The sequence below is a fragment of the Neomonachus schauinslandi genome, chromosome 8 (genome assembly GCF_002201575.2).
Source record: "Neomonachus schauinslandi chromosome 8, ASM220157v2, whole genome shotgun sequence".
Classification (NCBI taxonomy): Eukaryota; Metazoa; Chordata; class Mammalia; order Carnivora; family Phocidae; genus Neomonachus; species Neomonachus schauinslandi.
In genome coordinates, this window is record NC_058410.1 from 1,918,647 (window position 1) to 1,935,540 (window position 16,894).

A 16,894-nucleotide genomic window follows, 5' to 3' on the forward strand; every position below is an offset into this window, starting at 1 on the left:
GGACCAGATGGCTTTACTGGTGAATTCCACCAAGTGTTCAAAGCAAAATGAATACCAATCCTTCTCAAACTCTCCAAAATCTAGAAGAGGAGGGAACTCTTTCAAACTAATTTTACAAGACCAGCATTACCCTGATACCAAAACCAGACAAGGGCACAAGAAAAGAGAATTACAGGCCAATATCCCTGATGAACAGAGATCCAAAAACCTTGTACAAAATATTAGCAAACTGAATTCAACATTAAATTAAAGGGATCACACACCAAGATCAAGTGGGATTTATTCCAGGGATGCGAGGATGTTCAACATCCACACATAGGTCAGTGTGGTTCACCATATTAACAAAATAAAGGATAAAGATCACATGATCAACTCAACAGATGCAGAAAAAGCATTTGACAAAATTTAATATCCGTTTACAATAAGAACTCTCAACAAAGAGGGTATAGAGAGAATGTACTTCAATATAATAAAGGCCATTTATGACATGGCCACAGCCACATCATACTCAAGGCTTTTCCTCTAAGATCAGGAGCAAGACAACGATGCCCACTCTCACCACTTCGATTCAACACAGTATTGGAAGTCCTAGCCAGAGCAATTATGCAAGAAAAAGAAATTAGAGGCATCTAAACAGAAATAAATCTGTCACTATTTGCAGATTACATGGTTATTACCTATAGGAAACCCTAAAGACTCCCATCAAAAATATATTAGTTATATATTTATATACACTTACTTACATTTACATACATATAACTTATACAAATATACTTGCATATTTATATTTGTTTATATATATAACTAATGTATATTAGCTATATACATATATAAAATGGAATGTTATTCAGCCATGAGAAAGAAAGGAAGTTTGCCATTTGCACAATATGGATGGACCTGGAGAGCACTGTGCTCAGGGAAATAAGCCAGACAGAGAAAGACAAATACTGTATTATCTCACTCACATGTGGAATCTAAAACAAAACAAAAAAACCTCAGCTCATAGACACAAAGAACAGACTGGTAGTTGCCAAAGGCAGGGGTGGCGGGTGGGGAAAGTGGGTCAAAAACTTCCAGTTATAAATGTAAGTCACAGGGATGTGATGTATGGTATGGAAACTATAGTTACTAATACTGTACTGCGTATCTGAAGGTTGGTAAGAAAGTTAATCTTACAACTTCTCATCACTAGAAAAAAAAAAGCACCCATGTATGGTGATGGATGGTAACTGGACTTATTGTGGTGATCATTTAGCAAAAATATAAATACTGAATCATTATGCTTTGCACCTGAAACTAACACATGTCAATTATACCTCAATAAAAAAACATACATACACACATCCGTGGGAAAAAAAAAAAAAAAAAACCCATGGGTTATCTACCTAGACATATGTATAATAGTTTGACGACAGAACAAAATTAGTGTTTATAAAAAAAATGAAAGTTCTTTCTAATTTATGGATGTACTGGTATATTCAACCACTGAGCAGTTTTCACTAGGTTTGTAAGGAAAAGATGTAATAATAAACATAAAATTTCATAGCACATTCCCATCAAAGAAACCTAGGCCATGTTCTTAGTATGATTCTGCTTTTGGCCAGAGATAAGATGAAAACAGACACCGTGGGCAGGCCTCCAAAGCAGGAGCCATTATGGCAAAAACAAACGGGGAAGGACCTCACATACAGAAAACCAGAAAACCCTGCCGGGCAAAACTCAAGGACTGTAGTGATGGGACAGGGACAGTCTTATCACTACAACTGCAACACATACCATCAAAGTAAGTATGATCTACCACTCAGGAATGAAGTATGATTGGGAAAAACTGCAGGTACTGCTTGAAAAACAATGTGCAACAGGCCAGAAGAAACCATTCCACACGATGATTTCTTTGGCCAAACATCCTACATGTAAGTGGCAAGTAAGACTCTCAGACAGGCACACCTCAGCCCGTCACCCTGTCTGGTGCCGAAAGAAAGATGCAGGCCTGAAGAAGAACGGAGGATTAGAATGGAAACCATCTGAACTGTTGGCTGAAACAAAGGGGCCACACAGAGGTCACGACGAGGGGCAGGAAATGCGGACGTGGCTCATAAGTAAATACTACCTTAAAAAGGGAATATAAAACAAATGGTCCTCCAAGACACAAAACGGAAGGATGAGTTTAGATACACATTCCGTTTAAAGCTGGAAGACTATTCAGGCAGAAATGGGCTTTCTTGAGAAGTCAAGGCCCACACTGGTTTTCCTTGGGAACCGAGGGACGGGTCCTTGGCTGAAACGTGGAGCTGGAGGTGAGCAGCTGGGAACAGAAGGTCTCACCCCATGACATTTCCCACGTCCCATGTGCCTAGGGGAACATTTGTGATGATCCACAAAGTGTCATCTTGGGAAAGATATTAAGTCTTACTTGTACTAGCTGCCTTTTATCCCTTTTCTGGGCCAGGATTCAAGATGGATACAGAATGACCTAATAACCCTCCAGGAAAGATCGCAGTTGAGTTTACAATGCCGAGAAACTGGCAAAAGACCGACACGAAGAAACTAACAATTCGCACCTGCCCGAGAGTTATCAACTCTGGGTGGCTAAGCAAAGGTAGGTCACAGAACAGAATAACGGGACAGGCAGCAGGGAGAAGACCACCCACACGCTCTGTACACGGTGCTGTTGGGGCAGAGAGCCGCTCTGTACTCAGTGGACTCTCTGGCTGCCTTCCACAGCGTGTGGGAAGGGCCGTGGCAACGACTGTCCCAAGACCCATGCCCTAGCAGCCTGCGAGCTGGATGACAAAGGGGCTAAACAGCGTATTCTTTTAAAAAATTACCATTACCAAAAAGGAAGTCTTACTCCCTCCCCTGTCAAGCAGTTTAATTAGATGATCAGTGAGGATTTGTGTTCTCTGGTAATAGGCCCACACTGCAAGTCCTCAGAAAGGCACTAGGTGGAGCTAAACTATTTTTAATTCCTTAAAGAGTTCCTCGGGTGTTTCATTACTCCTAACCCTAACTAATTTAAAAACCAGCCCACAACTTCAATTTTACAATAAAGCCAAGACCCCTTTCTTCTTCTTTCCTCTGCAACCAACCCAAATCAACAAGAACAACAAATCGTACTTTGAATTTTAAAAATGAAACCACCTGTCATGTATGCCGAATTCAGATTCCTTTACACATAAATCAAACCACCCTAAACTCTTAAAGCTGAGGGACAGCAATTACCCAGGCTTGTGTCTGGGACCCTTGGCGGTCAGGCCTGCATCCGCAGATCTCTTTGCCAGAGCATGGTCCTGGCTCGGGTCCACAAACTTGAACACGTGTGACGTCCCAAACTGCACTTTCATCCCACTCTGCAGCATGGTTGTCTCTGAGATGCGCAGTCCCTCCACATAAGTCTCAGCCTCCATGCTTCTCGGCGTGACGGTGACAACTCCATCCATGTTTGTGAGGTCACAGTGATGGGGCTGAATTCCTGATCCAAACAGCTAAAATAAAATCAAAGAAACTTCCATCACAAAGGACATGGTATTTAAAAACAGAATTTTGGGGGCGCCTGGGTGGCTCAGTTGGTTAAGTGGCTGACTCTTGATCTCAGCTCAGGTCTTGATCTCAAGGTCATGAGTTCAAGCCCCACACTGGGCTCCACGCCCAGCATGGAACCTACTTAAAAATAAAAACAAAAACCCAGCATTTTAAAACCATGAGTTCCTCTTTTATGATAAATATAATAAAATAAACTAGAGTTTTGGTGCTTTTTAAGTAGAACCCTCCCCCCACAGTATAAAAGTAAATAAACACTGTCAAAACAGTCTCAGAATTATTGAACACATTATGTTTAGCATCAAGTAACTTGCTTTAAGACACACTAGAAATCTGAATTGAGAAGCACACGGTCATCTTAAACATTAGATAACTAAGCATAAATCTGTACAGATGATTAGGATTACAAATTCTATTTATCTGTTTTACTGTTGTGCTGAAGGAAGGGATGTCAGAACTGAAAATGACACTAAATAACCCGACCCATCATTTGCAACTGGGAGATGACAGCACAGAGAAAGGGCGGTCTGCTGGAGGTCAGCTGAGTTCAGTCAGGTAAGGAACCCTGGCCTTCCTCATTTAAAGAACACGCTATGCTGTTTTCACTGAGTACCTGAGTACCATATCTGGCTAACATCGTTAACTACAGCCGAGGGAACGCCCATTGCTATGGGCATCAGACCCAGAGGCAGGCTACCTCTCCCGATCCTGAAAAAGACCCACGAAGTTATCACCACCTTCTGGAGAAAAGCCAACAGTCTCGGAGGAACTCCACGACCAGGTCAAGTTTCCAGAGGTGGAGAGTGGACATAATGTCACAGTCTGCTCTGGTCGTGCTGAGGCAAAGGAAAGTGACTGTTTTATAACAATCAAGTCCCTCATCTGTGTCCATTCCTGTATCTGCTGCCGTGCGCAGGCCCTGTACCACGTGCCTCTTCCTACCCCAATGTAAGGACAGATGCTAGAGCCGTGGCTCGCCTGCACACCTGGATGGAGTTCTCATCGAACTTTTCTGTCCCAACCTCAGTGACACTCAACTGAAGGCGGTAAAGCTTGGGCTTATCTCTGGAATCTGAGCCATCTGCGGGAAAGAAGAACAAAGCTTCATTTGCCAAGTCTGATGTTCTTGTCATGTTATTTCAAACAAGCCAACAAAGCAAGCGAACAAAAGGTTATCTTAGAAATGAAATAACAGTTCTCAATTCTCAGCGTTTCATTTCAAAGAACTCTCCATATTTAAATCATGCAATTTAATTAACTGGATATAGAAAATTTAAATTAAGACCTAGACACATTAGCTTCTGTTTAATCTAATTTAAGGTGTTAACATCATCATCATCTATAACCAACATTTTCTATCACATAAAAAGCAACTTCTCCACCATGCAGCCTGGATTTTTGTGACTGATTCTGAAGAGCAATTCTATGAGGCAGATACACGGACCTTCCCTTCAGAGCAGACTGTTCTCCCAGCAAACGTGCCACGTGTAGAGTATCCGGCACCGTAGGGGCTGACGGGGTGCAGCGGAATCACAGCCAGGGGTTTTCAATGTACAATCTCATAGCTCATCCAGACCTTCAGACCCAAATCTCTGGGGATGAAGCCCACACCCATGCCTTCCAAATAATCTCAAGTGATTCCAACGCCCATTCCCGACAGTAAGTTCCAGTAAGAACTACCATTAAAAGTGCTTAGCTTTGTGGAGTGGAACGGGGGGGAGGGGGGAGGTGCAGAAAGGGACACTGGGTTTTTTGTTTTTGTGTCATTGTATACCTCTGTGAACTGCTGAAATGTTTAACTTCCCTGTGCATGAATTTGTATGCTGGGGATGGCGTGGGATGGGGAGAAGGAGGAAGAACCAGCACCAAGACATCCGCCCATACCCAAATGTTTCCTCACTTCTCACCTACTATATTCAACCTAACAGAGGATGTCAATCAGAGATTTATTCTGATTTCAGAGCTGTGAACACACAAGGATACATGCCTCACAGAATTAATGTGAAGTGAATCATGACCCATCTCCCAGCTGTGAGAGCCAACCTAGCGTGGGTGTGCAAAGTCCTAAAAGGGCCACACAGAGTCTCCCTGACCGACTTTAATGCACCAATAACTTGCTGATTCACTTATTCAGTTGCCAGTTAAAATCTCTGGTCACTGGGACCAGGAATTAAGCTGTGAGAGCTTCAGAAGTTAAACACTGGGAGTGTACGTGGATTTCAGACTGCTAAAATCTCTTAGCTGTGGTGTGGTCTGAACTCTCACAGACAAAACACACCATGAATATAAAAATTCTGTTACAACTGTTGTTAATCGTAGAGTACACAAAATAACATTCTAATCACATTTCTCACTTCTGAAATATTTCTGAAACCTGTCAAGTCTGGATAAAAGTAAACTGTGTTTGAAAAGCCACAACGCCTACTACCCATGAAAAAAACTGGTTCATCATCTGCAATGCTTCACAGCTGGAATATCCTCATCGTGTGTGGTGGCGACGGAAGCATTTTTTTTAAAGTTTTACTTTCAACTCCAACTCCACCTCCACGTCCTGATCCAAAATGAGGCATCAGAACCACCTGAGCCTTCTCCCAGAGGTGGGCGGTCCCTTCTAGAGCTGCTGAGTCCAAATGTCCCAGGAATGTGGATTATTTTGCTTGCTTTAAACACCACAGGCAGTCCCAATAAATACTCCCAATCAGGAAGCATTGTGTTCTTCCCATCCTCCACAGCACCCCGGACTACTTTATCTTCATACCACTAACCCTATTCCATGATTATTTCCATTTACTTGCCCCCCCACCCCACCTCTGAGCTCCTTGGCGGCCAGATTAAAAAATAAACAAACAGGGCGCCCGGATGGCTCAGTCGGTTAAGCGTCTGCCTTCGGCTCAGGTCATGATCCCGGGGTCCTGGGATCGAGTCCCGCATCGGGCTCCCCGCTCGGCGGGGAGCCTGCTTCTCCCTCTCCCACTCCCCCTGCTTGTGTTCCCTCTCTCGCTGTGTCTCTCTCTGTCAAATAAATAAAATAAAAAATCTTTAAAAAAAATAAAATAAAATAAAAAATAAAAAATAAACAAACAACAATCTCTTGATTCTGGCGCTCAGTACAGTGTCTGGTCCACAGTACACATTCAACAAAGATTTATTAACAGTGAATAATTAATAGCTAAAAATGAAGAAAATAAAATAAAGCAATATGGTTACAGAGAAACTACACAAATGAATTACAAAGAAAGCAAAAGCAGCAAATAAATGATGAAGAACAATCAAAACAAAGTTAAAAATACAAGAATATGAAAAATACGTGTTTAGGGGTGAAAGAAAAAATTCACGTTAATATTCCTCTGCATTTTGAGTGCTTCTGAAAGGTATCTTGTGACTAATAAATGGATATTATGTACTCTTCTAGATCAACAGACTTACAGGTGTAAAGAAAAAGGGGGAAATTCAAACTTGCCCTCCAGTCCCTCCTTCCTCCCCCTGTCACTACACTGGAAGCCTCCCCACACACAGGGGAGAGGTAAGCTGCCTTCCCAGTCCCTCTTTCCTTACACTTTCACAGCAATAGAAAATACAGATAAAGCCTCCATGGATAGATTCTGAATAACCCAAACGGTGGCCACAGAATTTACTAGGTACAGTGGTCTCTGGTTTGATTTGGGGAGAGGAGATGTAGGCAGGTGATCTTCAAATAAGCAACATCTTTCTTTTTGGAAAATCTCACTCCCTTCTCCTCATTAAGAGTACAAGGACCATTTCATGGGCATTAATGAACACAGAAAAGTGTTGCCTAAAACAATACCTTGTATTTTCTCCCCTTCCTCAACTGAACAAGAGCACGTGCACACCTTTCTTCCCCAGAGATGACAAATCTGGAGCACTTTTAAAAGCAGAGACAAATCTAAGTAACCCCCCCCACATACAACACTGCTTCTACCAGAGGGGTTTTGGGTTTTTTCTTCATGTCATAATGTAGAATTAAAAATATATAAAATATTCATGTGGTTTGAAATTTAAAAGGCACAGGAAGTAATCAATGAAAAGCACCCTTCCTTTCCTGCCTTAATTCCCTACCCAGAAGCAAATCTTTAAAATCTGTCTTATGCATATATAATTAAGCAACTCAATACATGTATTTTTCTTTCTCCCTTTTTTTTTTTTTTTTTGCACCAACATTAGAATACTCTTTAGGGTTGACAAATGAAATACATGGCATCTAGTCAAATGGGCAATCGTTGGGACCCGATTTACACAAAAACTGGTTTTCTATCTAAAACTGCTAATGTCTTCTGGGTGTCTTGAATTTTATTTGCCAACTCTGGTACCCCTAAATTACTATTCACATTGTTCTGTGTCTCGTTTTCCTGCTTTTGCTTTTTTTTTTAAATTTGAGATATAACCGCAAGTTTTCCTTAGTATTCCAAATATTAAGGGAAAATAGACCATTACGAACATAGCATAAGAACATTTTTTAAAGAGTACTTTTGTTTTTACAACAATTCTATACCTCCAACTCCGCTTTTGCCTCTACTTGCTTCCCCAGGTGAACCCCGGGTGAAGTCAGTATGTGGTGCTAAGTGTTGTTTTTGCCATGCCACTTACGGGACAGGGAGGGACTCGTTCATTTAAAGAGCGCTGACCAAGCGTTTCCCGTGTCCCAGGCATGGGGAGAAACTGAACACACATTCACATCCCCACAGAGCTCACAGCTTAGTGAATCTACATAACAGTTAAGAAACTAATTTCTGAAGCTTACTGAATGAAGTACAGAGCTTAGTTAGATCATATTTTCACAAACTCTATTCGGAAAAACAAATGAACTAGCTCTCCTCAAATACAAGTAGAGAACTAAAAGCACTTTGGTCAAAGTTTTGATGAGTTTATTCTATGCATTTTTTATACACACCAAGTAAAAAAAAGGAAATGCCATGTTCTCTCTAGTTTCCATTACTTTACAGTATGAAATTAACAAACACATGAAAACATTGAAGAATCCTTTTCAGGAATTAAAAAACAATAAAAACAGGTCTTAGACTCTATGCATATATGAGTATCAAAATAGGTGATAAATATCACTTATTTATATATTTGTTTAAAAAGAACAAAACTCCAAACTCCAAGTTCAGTTAACATCCAATGAAAATCTGTACTATCAGTTTGGAGATAATTCAACAAACAAATACAAGATGCTAAAAGGTGGTTACGTAAACTTTATACAGCATGGAAAAGCATCTGTTACATTCAACATGTAAAAAAAATAACATTTAAAACAGAAACAAAAAAGTACTTCCATAAAACCAAAAACTAGCTGTACTACTGAAGATGACAAAAACAGAAATAGACACTTTGAGAAAAATGTTCTAAGTAAGAAAGTACATCTTTGCTAACAAGAAGAAACAAATTTCAACCAGGAAAACAAGGAGAATCCTAAGGAACACCCTAAAACCTGGTCAAAATGTAATACATTAGTTCCCTACAAAAAAGATGGTCAATATGAGTGAATGCCAGGTGTACGGCTGAGTCTTCCTCTCGCCCTCCCAAATACTGTCAGACACATGCCAGTGATGGGGACACGTCTTCCCCATCAGCATTACAGCTGAGTATGTGAGCACGGAGCCCCTCCCACCTGCCGCTGGGTCCTGGGTGCATTCTTACCCACCACCCTCATTCTCCCCCATCCTCTTCCTCCCCCAGCTTCTCCCCTCTTCCTAACCTTTTTGGGGGAAGGAGGGGAAGGACAGGAACCCAGCTCCTGTCCTTCTTCAGTCCAATTTCTCACTCTAGACTTTGCCTGAGTAAAGGAGCTGGACATTTCTGCAAACTCGGCTTCCGTGAGATGAAGCGAATGCTGCACATGGAGTGCTGACAAGACGCCAACCAAGGAAGGATGGCACATTACATTTCTTAGAATAAAGTTACTTGTATTAATTAAGAACCTAATACATAAAATGTCTGGCCACTTAACATTATTTTGCCCAAGAGGCTCTGTTAGTGCTCTAGTTAGAAAAGCAGTATGAACATAGCATTACCTTCGTAAGGGTGATAGTTGTAGCAGGCAAAGCGATCCCTTCTCCCTGGGGTTAGAGACACATGCACGGGGCCCAGGTGAAGGCAGCGTCGGCAGGACAGAGGCCATGCAGAACACGCGGAAGAGGGAAGGAGGAGAGAGACAGGAGAGGGTGAGCTGCAGTGGGACCCCTTTCAAAGGATGAAAAGCACGTTTCACCCAGAGCTTTCGGAGCTGTGAGGACAAGACAACAGCGCTCCAGGCAGCGTGTGTTAGAAACCAATGCACACTGTTAAGGAAAACACCAAGACGACAGTTGAGTCACCAAGCAGCAGGAGAGCAAGTTAGTTAACCATGTAGAAGGCAACCACCCAACGCGGCTGAACACATTCAAAACCAAACCAAAGAATAAAATGACTTTTTACCCCCATCTCTCCAAAAGACAATAAAGGCAATATAAGCATACACCCCCATCTCAAAAACCTCCCATCTACAACTCCTGCACCTTGGCCCAATCTGGAGGATACTTGCTTGGCTGGTAGTAATGTCCAGTGCACGGACAGCACTTACCTATTCGTGACAAATCAACATTTACCAGTATTATTTTCTTGTAAATGGAAAACGAAATCCATTTCATTCAGCATGCTGACTGTGCTCAACTCATAATAATAATAATGAAAACTGAAAAAGACAGCATGACCTAGTAAACAGAACGTGGCTTTGGTGTGAGAAAGACCCTGGCCCAGCCTCCAGGCCCACCACCGACTGCTCACCCTGGCGCCAGCGGGAGCCGAGGTGAAGGACAGACAGCTGTGGAACCACAAGCAGGGCTATCGGCTGGCAGCCCAGAGTACTCGGGAGGGACTCCTCACACACCGTGTTACGGTGATGTCTTGTATGGGAGTCACGTGAAGGCAGGAACACCCCTCTTCACTTTTGTACTCACTGCTTTCCCTGAAGCAGCCGCTCAGTAAATGCTGAGTGCCACGAACGGAGGAAATGTGTTATGAGCATTAACCCGGTATTTGGTGAAAAGTACTAGAGAATTAATTTTTATCTATGGCCTGTTATTTTCCCACGCCTACAAAAACGTCTATATATTTTTTTAGCTGGGAAACTAAAAATATGAAATAAGCAGTCAAAATAGCAATTCTCACTAGAATGGAAGTTGCCAAGGTCAGCGGGTTTAATCTGTTCAGTTGGTGCTCCACCACAAAGGCCCAGGACGGGGAGGGTCTGACATCATAAGTATCAATAAATACTTGTCAAATAGATGAAGGACTGAATTCTCATTCTGTCTCTGCGACCCATCCAAACCACCTCTCCATTATTCATTTGAAAATTATTCTATGTCAGCTGCTATTATCAATTCTCTCTAGACTAATATTCCTAAATCCTCAAAAAGTTAGATTTAGAGAAAACAATCATTAGTTTCTAGCATGTAATGCAAAATTTTAAAAAGCAGACCCAGTGCCCAAAGATCCTAAAAATTTGTTAAGTTCCGACACAACGGCTGGCCCTCAGTTGCTGTTACTGCCGCAGATGAGCAGCCCCCCGCGCTCACATACGCCACAGCGCACAGCAATACAGGGACACGACTCCAAACCACAGTGAGAAAGTTTAAATGAATTTTTCAGCCGGAGAACTGAGGGACAAAGCAACACTAACATACTCCTCACAAACAGCTAATTAATCTAAAAAACTCCTCAAACATAATTAAGTATAAAAACTACCACCTGCAGCATATTGCCACTGATTATAAATTACAGACTATTAGTCAAACCAATACCATTTTTCCTGTATCGACATTGTGCCATAAGATTGTAGGACCTCATCTACTCATTAGTTATCATCTCGCCAACAAAAATAAACGCTCATAAATCAAAGAAGAGAAGAACTTAATTCCTGTCCAAGCAACCACAGATGATCTACATTTTGGCTTCCAGTTTCTTCTGTACTTATTAACTGAGCTTTATCTAAAAGCATTTCTGGGGGCGCCTGGGTGGCTCAGTCAGTTGACAGTCTGACTGATGAGTCGACTCAAGTCATGATCTCAGGGTCCTGGGATCGTGCCCCACATCAGGCTCCGTGCTCAGCGGGAGTCTGCTTGGGATTCTCTCCCCCTGCCCCTCACCCCCCACTCCCCCCCAAAATAAATAAGTCAGTCTTCAAAAAAATAAAAAGGAAAAGCAGTTCTGGGTGGGAGAGCTCAATGCTCTGTTCTTCACAGCATTTCATAATACAGGTTACATACTGCTATTTGAACCAAATGAACAAAAACGATGTCGCTTAGCTGAATGATAAAATGTCATATATACGTGTGGGTCTCACATCCATATGCTACATTGGGATACGTGAATAAAACACTTCTGTAGGAACGTCAACGTATTTCTCTACCTCATGGCTAACTTAGAACAACAGCTTTAGCTTAATTAAGAGAGCTCTAAAAAGAAGTATCTAACATGAAAATAAACTTAGTCTATTATGATTTTAAAACCGAACAAATCTCCTTCCTCTCACAGATGGATTTCTTAGATGTACTGTTAAATTTAAAGATACCTTCTCAGACACTGTTCATACATTAAACAATAGTATGGTAAATACACACGCACACATTTGCTTCTATTAAATTTGCCCTCAGAGTACATTTCAGTTTGTCATTTTTTAGGTTAAGTATTTTATAGGTTATTTTTGGAAAAAAATTTTAAAAGTGGATCATTTAAACTTCTTAAACTCTCCATATTCACTATTTTAAATTTTGTTTTTCAATATTCGTTTTTGTCCATGTGAACTCTATTTTTATGCATAAATATACATATCCTGTGACCTTAAGGTTCTGGTTTTTTTTTAAATATAAGAACTTTTTTAAAAAAATAAATGGTCTAAAAAAGGATTGTCAGCCAACAGAAAGGATACTTAAATAAAATTCATTAAAAGCATAAACATTTGAGGATAGAACAATGCATATTGATAGTATTTCTCACCTGGGCTTAGCTCTACTAGATAGGGCAGCTTCTCGGGCGGAAGCACAGAGCCGTAGCCCGACCCCTCCGCTCTCTCCTTGCCCTTCACCAGCTTCCCATCGACATGTTTCTTAGTTTTCTTTGGGATATAGTCTGGTGGCCTCCTCTTCAACTGAAAGACTAAAACCCCTAGAACAGTGCACATTGTCAATCATCAAGCACACTCAAATCAGCATACGTGGCCAAATGATTCACCGTCAACTCTTCTAAGATTTACCAAGAAAATATAATTTAACATCTCCCAAGGAGTGATTGAGTGAAGGCTTAACCAATTTATACTTTTACTCAGTAGAGGAAGTATTAGTCACTTGTGTTCTGAAAAATTCTACTAGCAATTTCCAAAGATTATTTTAAATTAACAACCACCAAAGCACATAACGTGCTTGAAAACAACACAGCATTAGTTTAAGAACGAATCAATGTTCACATTGGTAAGTAACCCTATGATCAATAAATACAATCACACACACACACCACATGCATACACAAATACATATATACAAATATATTTTTAGTTGACCTGATTTTAACTCAACTGAATTAACTCAGAATTCAAAGCAATCTGAATTTATATTATAAAGAGGTAGACTAAGCAAGTGTACACTTTAAACTACCAGTCTACATTACTGATACGATGAATGGGCAATCAATTTGTATGTCTTCATTACGCAAAGGCCTCGACTCAAGGACACACAGCTCACAGTGTGAAACTGAAAGCGAGAAAACTAGATTTCATCAAAACACAGCTTTCAACCTTCACTGCTCTGAAATAATCGGGGGAAACTGAATGGTGAAAAGTCTGGACTTCTCATTTGAAATGACTAAATTCCTGGAGAATCTCTAAGGCTGCAGGTCACCGTCCCCGTCACAAGCGCTCAGGGTGGAGAGGACCCTGCCACTGACAGAGAACAGCGTTCTTGCACTGGCCGACACAGTGCAGAACCCCCGCCCTGTTCCTTCCAGACAAGGTTCTCCTCCTACGGCAGGACAGCCTGTTCCAGGTCGACACCCCAAACTCACACAAGCGGTGTGTGGCCCTCAGGACAACATCTGTCAAGTCTAGGAAGGAGCTAAAAAACTATTCAGCAAACAGCCACACACACACACAAACACACACAACCAACAAATCCTGCCACACACGCTCCCCAGCATCCTCACAGTTAAACAACTAACATAGCCGGCAGAAATTTAATGTATCATATAAGTAATTCTTTAACAAATAAAATTACCCTTTACCTTTGTCACTTGGCCATTCCCTGAAGATTTGTAAAGGACACTCATCATCATCAAGGATAATTTCTTTAGCACCTTTTTCATCAGAATGCTGGGCTCCAGGAGGAAGCATAACCTGAAAGGGAAAAATAATTAACTGTGCTATACCTAAAAAGTAAAAAAACCAGAATTTATTGTAAATAAAGTCACAGTAAAATTAAACTGATCAAACACTACAGACAACTCTCCAACTAATCAACGAAAGTGAAGGACAACAGCTTCCAATAAAAAGCTTCACTGTTTTTATCTACCTGCCTCTCTGGCCCCCAAAAAGAATTAGTGGAGTAATTTTTGTTTGTTTGTTTTTTAACAAACTCTTATAGGGAAGGATGGTATGTAATGGTCAAACTGTGAGTAATTTCTGTAATTTTTAAGGGAAGATCACTCCACTACTGCTCAGTCTCTGGTCCCTAACCCACTTTCCTTGCATCATCAAATAATTGTTTTTATAGTTTCATCTAATGTGAGGTCTCTCAGGATAACTGTCACCTAACAACGAAAAAGCATAGCATTCTTTTTCTTGTAGATAATCGGTCTTTATGATTAAATTTTAATAAGATCATTTAGCTATACCACAGGGCTATTCATTCAACAGATGTTTTTAAGCATCTGTTTTAAAACACTACATTCAAAGACACTCTTAAAACTCATAATGCTGTATTAACTTTTATGTTTTTCTGGTAGCCAAACAATTTTCTTAATCATCTGGGAAAGCCCCCAGTAATACAGAGGGAGAATCTAGGTGACAGTAGCCCAATAATCTCATGCACCTGCTGGACTTCTGCCCTTCCTTCATTCTACTTTAGTATTAAAGCAAACCAAAACATGATTATAGAAGATAGGAGAAGAAGCCAAGCCACTGGCATCTGAACATTATTTTCAACCTACGGTACTACAATGTTATCTCAATAAACCTTACCAACCAAATATATCATCATATTCATATACCAAATGGATGAGACTCTTGTATAGAACCCTGTAATTTCTTTCTACACTGCTTCAAATTACCTGAAAAAGAAAATTACAATACACTGTCCTGCTAAAGTAATTAATCTTTTCTTGTACTGTTTTGTATTGAATTTAGTACCTTAGAACACACACAGTTCAAAACCTGACCTTCGTCCCTCTCCTGCCCCAGTCTTTGTCACGTACCCTGGTAGATCCCAGGCAGATCCCAGGCACTACTCAGAGCTCTCAGACTAAGCCATGAGTTCCACTTGTCGATGATCTCTTGAGCCTAAAAGGCTCGTTTCCCAGCGTCCATGTCTAGCTCAACAACAGCTCCTCCAGCAAGCCTTCCCTGACCACCACGCTCACTCCAGTCCTCCTTGTTTTGTGTGTCTCGCTCCCGGCTTCTCTGTCCCCCTTTAGTAAAGTTCTTTCAGAGACAGTCCTTGCTTTTGTACCCCAACAGACTAATGAACGAGTAAGAGGAACTTAAGTATTTACTGAACAAATAGCTAAAATAACCACTGAATGAATATGGAAGCGCTACCTCTTACATAATTGATAAGATGGCAAACCAAGAGAACGAAGATTATCTAATTCAAGATTAAAACAATAGTCAACTCCTGATTTGTACTCCCTAAGCTTGTGAAGTAGAATTTGCAAGGACATAATAGAAGAGAAAAAACCCAAAGAAGGAGACCCTCAAAAGAAAACATCAAATGACTTTAAAAAGGCCTGTCACTACAGCCCAAAGTAGGCTTTCGTAACTTCATGACCCCGATTAGGTGTCCTTTCACGTCTGAATTTCATCAGTAAAAGTATGGCAGAAATTAATGAAAGGGAAAAAAACGATCAAGTTCATTACCACACAATGTATCAAATGCAACTCTGTATGGAACTGATGAGTATTATTTAATAGATTCACACGCACTTACACAAAAACATTCCCTTGGCAAACAGCTGAGCAATCCCAAGTCTCGCACTCAAGGCTAGGCGCTGGTAACCAAGTTCCTGCCCTGGGTGCTCAAAGACTAGCAGGGGCGCAGCTGGAAGAGGGTCAGGTTTCCGCTCAGCCAAGCCGACCCTATGCACACCACTGATTTACTGATTTTATTCTGACCAGAACACTTTTTACAGCCATGACTAACAAAAACCATAAGGAACATGCATCCAAATCCATCCTTCTCCACGGGCCCAATTACTCCAGAGGCATAAGTGTACTTCCCAGATATACAGTAATGCTCACTATGTTTTCCTCCTGAACAGAAAAGCAACGATCTCACCAGCATTACAAGAGGGTTCTCCTCTACTTCGTACTTAACCGCCAGGAGGAAAATGCACCAGAAAGTCCTGTATCTGAAGTATTTCCCCTTCAGAGGCAATGCATGATTAACTTGATTACCTATTCTCCCAACCTCACCCCACGAATTTCACCCCCTCAAAGTAGGGTAGAATTTCAGTTCAGGATACTGTTTCTTTATCTATGAACCCTATTCGCCAGAAATCCAGTATAAAATATATCTTTTATTTCAGAAGCATCACTTTCCCTTCTAATTCAATACCATTTCTTACGCTCTTAGTGAGACCAAAGGAAATGAAAGAGCATATCAAAAAACAAACACTCGTGATCACCTATCTTTCCTCACCCCACAAAGAAATGAGCTTTGGGGTATTTTTTTTTTGAGGGTGGGGGTTCTAAATAATACAGGCTCACTATAAAAAACTGCAATATAGAAAAGCATAAGGAAGGAAAAAACAAACCCATTGTGAGATGACTGTTTTTACAATCATGCGTTCAGTAATGATCTTTATGCGTCTATCTCGCGTTAAGAGGGCTCACATCTGAATCACACGTGTATTTCAGAGTCTTCTTTTCTTCCCTCTTCCCTTCACGTAGGTAACTGGTAAACTGCTGTGTATTTTTCCTAGGCATCTATCTTTCTCTACGGTCATGTATGCATAGACAAGGACTTGTGTTGTTCCATTTTACTTTATGGTAACTGTTTTTCCAAAACTGGGGTATTTTATGAAATGTATGTATCCCCAAGTCAACTGGTGCAGATTTAATTCATAATGTTTCATAGCAACAGGTATCCAATGG

At 40.9% G+C, this 16,894-nt stretch overlaps 1 protein-coding gene across 9 annotated transcripts in view; it reads right to left on the minus strand.

Moving 5' to 3' along the window:
- AFDN (afadin, adherens junction formation factor) overlaps positions 1–16,894 on the minus strand; it is a 101,298-nt gene that overhangs the window by 64,814 nt on the left and 19,590 nt on the right. For 6 of the 9 annotated variants that reach the window (XM_044917435.1, XM_021693258.1, XM_021693256.1 and 3 more), the window contains exons 6-9: positions 13,810–13,921; positions 12,535–12,702; positions 4,527–4,621; positions 3,223–3,485 (exon numbers count right to left, since the gene is read on the minus strand). In XM_044917435.1, the coding sequence (XP_044773370.1) occupies positions 3,223–3,485; positions 4,527–4,621; positions 12,535–12,702; positions 13,810–13,921 (638 nt within the window). Of the gene's footprint in view, positions 1–3,222; positions 3,486–4,526; positions 4,622–9,572; positions 9,618–12,534; positions 12,703–13,809; positions 13,922–16,894 lie in introns of all 9 variants that reach the window. The other 3 variants (XM_044917434.1, XM_044917433.1, XM_044917432.1) reach the window with 1 other exon arrangement.